The sequence below is a fragment of the Gopherus flavomarginatus genome, chromosome 5, assembly GCF_025201925.1.
Source record: "Gopherus flavomarginatus isolate rGopFla2 chromosome 5, rGopFla2.mat.asm, whole genome shotgun sequence".
NCBI lineage: Eukaryota > Metazoa > Chordata > Testudines > Testudinidae > Gopherus > Gopherus flavomarginatus.
The window spans coordinates 139831873-139837872 of record NC_066621.1 but is presented as its reverse complement, the minus strand read 5'-3'; the positions used below and the strand labels follow the sequence as shown (position 1 = coordinate 139837872).

Genomic DNA, 6000 nt, shown 5'->3' with positions numbered 1-6000 from the left:
GAGTGAGCAACAGAGGAAGCCAGGACTGAGTAAGTGGGGGGCAGGGTCTCTGAGAAGGGGCAGGAGTTTCTGCAATTAGAAAGTTGCCAATCCTACCCTAACATTCGTCAGGGTGCAAGTACTAAGGGAATCATCTCTGAAGGAATACCATAGGGTTACCCATGCATATGGTATATACAGTACATACACACAACCAGAGGTAAGTCACCTACATTTCCAGCATAATTTTAATACTGTTTAAATATAAATATTACATACAAAGATAATTAGAAAATAAAATTGGATTCTAAAATACACCGATACCTACAAGTACCTGTGGAGATATAACCTCAGGGTTAGAAAGCAGACGCTTACATGCAGTATACACAAGATGTGGTCACATTTAAAATGGTTTTATAGTGACGTTAATGCCAATAGGCTTTGTCTGCAACTACCGTTTCACAGTTTCTGTAGTCATTATTAATCCTCCTGTTAGGGTGAACAGACAGCAAGTGTGGAAAATCGGGACAGTGGGTGGGGGTAATAGGAGCCTACAAAAGAGATCCCAAAATCAGGACTGTCCCTATAAAATCAGGACATCTGGTCACCCTACTCCTTGCAGATGAGCTTTCTACAGTCTGATACAAAGGGTAAAGGTCTTGGATTCAACAAATTGGATATTTTGATGATTAATTCTCTGACTAAAAGATTAGGTTTTGAAAACAAAAACTTGCTTTCAAAACATACTAAAGATTGGTATTTCCAACCCGATTCTAGACTCACACAGCAGGATAGAGGGCAACTAAGAGAGAGAGAGATTTTATACAAAAAGATAACACAAAATGTGTGCTGCAGTTAGGCTCCCAAACACTTAAAGCACATGTTCAAATCCCATTGAAAGCAATAGAACTGAAACACATGCTTTGCTGAATGTTGTGGATGTAAGCACTTTGCTGAATTGGGGCCTTAGGCTACAACAGCTAGTGCAATGTATAATTAGTTATAGAAACCTTTTAATCTATAGCACTGGGAACTACTGAACATAAACAGGAGGAAGTCAGAAATGTGAATACTTAAAATCCCACTCCGACCTGGAACTCTGATGGGAGCTCTGTGTGCAGAGCACTTGCAGGATTGGATCCTAATTTGCCAAGCAGGCTTAGAAATTCACACCTCGGGGAGGTGAATGGGGTATAGGAGTGGTAAATCCCACCTCTGGCTGACTGCTATGATGTGGCTAGGGAATGCTTTCTGCAAGGCTTGCTTAGCTGAGCAGCAGCCCATCAGTTTACACTGTGCTGGCTATAGCCTCACAAAAGAAAGGTATCAAAACTTAGATTTTTAAAAAATTAAAATTTGGATTTTACAAAATGCCGAAAGCTCCTGAAGTTCCAAGATCGGCAACTTTCTGTGCTGTGACTTTTCTCTTGTCCATGATAAGGCAATTTCACTTTTTGAAACGCATGCAGTCACAACCTTCAATGAGACCCTTTAAAACTTTCCTTATCCAAACTGTTCCTGCAAGCCAGCCTGAGGGCAGGCTTGGTTCCTTCCTGACTCCTTTGCCACATCTTATTGAACTAATAGAAAATGCAGCTTCTTAGCCTCTGATTAAAAAGAAAACCTAGCAGATGTCTACTGAGCATGCTCTGAAATTTTTTCCCCCCAATCACTTTATATTTAATTTTTCCCACAAAAGAGCTTAGCAAAGAGCCTCTTCTTCCATAGAAGACAAGCCATGCTTTATAGAGCTTAGCTAAATAATTAGTTAGCTAGGTAATACTTGTAATGCCCCGGGAAGTAACTGGAGTATTATTGTACCCAGGGGGAAACTGAGGCATAGTGGGATTGCCTGAGACCTCAGAGGGAGTCAGTGTCTGATTTGAGAGCTCTGTTTGCTGTTCAGAGAACTAGAACACAACCCCTCCATTAGATTCCATCCCTTCGTAGCTAAGCACAGAGCAAATCTCTTCCCACAGGGGAGTCACTCACAATGACAAAAAAAGGACTTCAGTAGAGAAATGCTTCTGCACCAGTTAGCTACACAGCCCATGCGTGAGGCTTGCTGAACCTAGCCCCATGCTGTGACTTTTACTAGCTTAGCAAATAGTCGCATACAGTATGAGTGCTGGGTGCAGGGATCAAGCCTAGGAAATCTTTATAGCTGAGAACAGTGATTCACAGGAAGTGGTGGACTTTGTGCTGACATCCAGGATGCTCAGGATGCTTCTTACTTCACTGTTTGGCAAGTTTCCCTTGATGTACAAGATGGCAGCAACGTGCTTTTTGCTAGCGAACAGAAAAGATCCAATGTTAGTGCCACTCTGTGTACGTATCTAAAGGTTCCTTTGTGGCCCCATCATCTGACCACCTAAAGGTCTTCAATGTCCTTATCCTCACAACACCCCTGTGTGGTAGGGGAAGTGCTTTTTGTTCTGTGTTTATACAACACCTAGCAGAATGCGGTTCTGTTCCAGGAGTGAGATGTCTAAGCACTACGGTAATACAAATAATTCAATCTCAATTCTGTTGATTGCAACTGAGACATGGAGAGGCTAAGTGATTTGTCCAAGGTTACACAGGAAGTCTCTGCAGAGGAGGGAATATAATCCTGGTCTCCTAAATCCCAGGCTAGTACCCTGACCACTGCACCATCCCCTGCCCTCAGTTGACATGAAGAGGAGAAACCTGGCTCAGAATCAATAAGGAGTCCGGTGGCACCTTAAAGACTAACAGATTTATTTTGGGCATAAGCTTTCGTGGGTAAAAAACCCACTTTTTCAGATATGCCCAAATAAATCTGTTAGTCTTTAAGGTGCCACCAGACTCCTTGTTGTTTCTGTGGATACAGACTAACATGGCTACACCCTGATACCTGGCTCAGAATGTGTAGATTCTAGATGGGGTCTTGTTTAAGACAATTTATTTTAGCTGATGGGTCACCAGCCAAACGGTCACAAAAAATTACATGTTGGGGGGATAGAGTGGAAGACACCTAATCTGAGCTATAAAATCAGTGGTTGCACAGCTGAATTATGGAACTTGGATCTGTATGTACTTTGGAAAAGAGGTCAGGAACATTTAGGGGGAAAAAACCCAAAAAATCTCCTACAAGATCTCTGAACTGTACCTTCTAAAAGGGGAGTTGTTACCCACCATGTGGCAGTGTTCCTAGGCACTTGGCATGGATGATGAACTCTCTGTGTAGCAGGCCTTGAAGTGCTTGAAACTGATCTAGAAAAGCTGATGCTCAAACTAGCTGCTTTTCATCTAACACTCAAGTATCTTCATGGAACTACTATGGACGTTCCTATTAATGTTCACAAGTATTTTTCAGTACCTCTTACCTCATATCTGGGTATGTATTAGCAAGCATAGCAACTTCTATTTTAATGCCATTTGAATCCTGAAGTCTGATTATTTCAGCCAGTTTTGGGAGTGCAGAATCCAACCACGTGGCCTTGGACCCCTATCAGAAAATAGTGAGCAAACAGTCTAATACAGGTCCATTGGGAATACAAAACCCTGTCTGCATGGGGTGGGGACATAACTAAGGAATGCTGTTTAAATAGGATTCCAGCTAAGCCAGTTTCTGACACAATTGGGTTTGGCACGAAGGAAGGAACCAAACAGCGATTAGAAATGATGCCCTATAGTTTGCAGAGACTTTGTTCTAAACTGGATTTAGCCTTGCCCGGATTGAGCATAACAGGAAAGGAACCAATTGCATGTAATCAGGAGGAAGTGGGAAATTAACATCGTACTTGGCAGCCCATTTGCTGCTACTAGAGTGTTAGACTTGTAAACTGTGTAACCTTCAGTCCCCGGGCATATATTCCAACTTTAACTGCCCCTAACCTCAGAAAACTCCCCTTCTGCGTAACATCCACTTGAAAAAACTAAATAGCATTTGAAGAATTTAATGCTAGAGGCTGAAAAAAACTCCTTTCAGAAGTTCATAGAACTAAATTCTAAGGTAGACATGGTGAGCCATCACTAACCTTCTCTTTGCAGAAGCTTTGCAAGTGGTAGGCGTGAGTTGAAATGAGATTTGCCAAGTTTTGCTGTAGTTCTGGGGTTTTCAAACTGACTTTCTTCTTAATTAGCCTCACAATGTATTCTCTCACCAAGTGACCATGAATCTTCTCCATAATGCCCTGTTTGTGGTGGGGCAGGGGGAGAGAGAATGGAAGTTAATTCAGTAGGATCGTATACATGGAACCCACTGGGAGGGCTACAGATTATGCCAGATGTCTGGCACAGAGTTGACACTTATCTCAATTGCACTTACATACAGGTCTCCATAGTCCCCTCCTACTATGTATCCAAGTCCAGTGGTAGTGAGGGGTGGGGCTACAGGGGCTGAGCCCTGCAATTGGGAGTTAGAATGAGGCTCCAAGCACTCGCCTTTGACTTGACAGGAGGAATGGGCAGCGAATGGGCAGAGCCTCAGATGGTTCCAAAGAGTAGCAACAGAGGGACAATCCTACCCCACCTCTAAGAGACTTTCTCCCATTGCTGTCATGGAGAGGACAGCCTTGAGCAATTTCTTTTCAGTTGCTCCCAGCCCCAAGTTCCATAGTTGCCCCTGGTGGAGCTGACGCAGGAGGTGAATACCTAGAGAAGGGAACAGCTCCTGCCCACTCACCAGGGGAGACACAGATGTGCAGCCTCTTTCCAAGGCCAGCCATCAAGGACCATAACAAGAGCAGTCTTGGAGCTGGGTGAGTTAGGGGAGGAAAGAGGGAATGGAGGAGACATTCACCAGGCGATGGGAGGATGGCCTGGGCTAGCATAGGTGAGCTCAGGGAAAGGGGGCAGGGGGTCTGTTTCGAATTTTTGTTTGGGACACCTTTAAACAACATTAAGCCCCTGTTTGTACATGTGGATCAATGGCAGTATGGTCCCAATGCTAAAACATGGTGTGCCAAATTCCTGCCCTCAGTTACACCTGGACAGCCATGCTGGATTCTCATTAGTTCTGAAGTACTAGCTCATCTCCTTATTACTGGCTGATCTGGAGTCCTGTTCTACCCAGTGCACAAAGACTCCCAGCCCCTCGTACGCAAAGCAAATGATGTCTGGGAATTGGCTCTTTCCCAGAATGGGGATTTCCTACTGGAAACGAGTGATGCACGAGAGGTAGAAATATCGCAGGGAAACAGGAATCTGCCTCAGCTCCTCCTGGTCCCCTATTTGATTACATATATTACTGAATTTGTTCAGATTATTAGAGAGACGAAAGGAGGAAACAGAATTCTTACATGGGGACTGTACATTGTCTATTTGAGGCTTACTGTATAATCGCAAGAAATATAGACTTGGACATTTAAAATCGTCTTGGATGTGGCTGAGGATAGAAGCTTGCACTGCAGATCACAACATCTAGACGTGGCCTGTTCTTGGGATTGGCACCCATTGCAACCTCCCCTGCAAATACTTAGGATTATCAAAGCCACCATAAACTAATTTGCACATGTGCAGCCATGCTGGGGCTGGAGGACCAACAGCCCAGATCCTTGATGTAGACAAAGCCGAATTCTGAAAAGCTGCCTGAAAATTAGAAAGGCTTCAATGTGTTTGGCCATCATGCTGAAGAAACCAGGGTCAGAAGGAGGTACGTGAATCTGGCTTTGATGGATAGGAGTTGATGCTGGCCATTGGGATGGTTTAGGTAATCCCTCCTTGGGAATGGGATTTGCAATTGTGAAAACTCACCAGTTTAAATGGGGTTAAGATGGCACTTGCCAACACGCACACCCAGTCCCCTGGCCAAACTGAGGTGGGTCCATATAGCTGAGCATCAGAATGGTCCCTAGCTGACAAGCCAAGCCTGGATTCCCTAGAATTCTTTCAATGTCTCCCTTCGACCTTACCTGATAAAAAGGGTCGTGGAGAGTCTTGAATTCTGAAAGGTGGTTGCTGGTGGCCTGAATGATTTCATTCATCGTTTCACTGCACGAAAGCCATTTACTTTGGGTGAACTTTCTAAAAATAGGCTGAGGAAAGAACATGCTGTTC

General features: G+C 44.0%; 1 protein-coding gene across 3 annotated transcripts in view; it reads right to left on the bottom strand.

Annotated features, from left to right (window-relative positions):
* Window positions 1-209: 209 nt before the first annotated feature.
* TNFAIP2 (TNF alpha induced protein 2) overlaps window positions 210-6000 on the bottom strand; it is a 39794-nt gene continuing 34003 nt past the window's right edge. For all 3 annotated transcript variants that reach the window (XM_050954137.1, XM_050954140.1, XM_050954138.1), the window contains 4 exons: window positions 5856-5978; window positions 3981-4136; window positions 3327-3448; window positions 210-2268 (listed from right to left, as the gene is read on the bottom strand). In XM_050954137.1, coding sequence (XP_050810094.1) covers window positions 2127-2268; window positions 3327-3448; window positions 3981-4136; window positions 5856-5978 — 543 coding nt within the window. In that variant the 3' untranslated portion in view covers window positions 210-2126. The remainder of the gene's footprint in view (window positions 2269-3326; window positions 3449-3980; window positions 4137-5855; window positions 5979-6000) is intronic.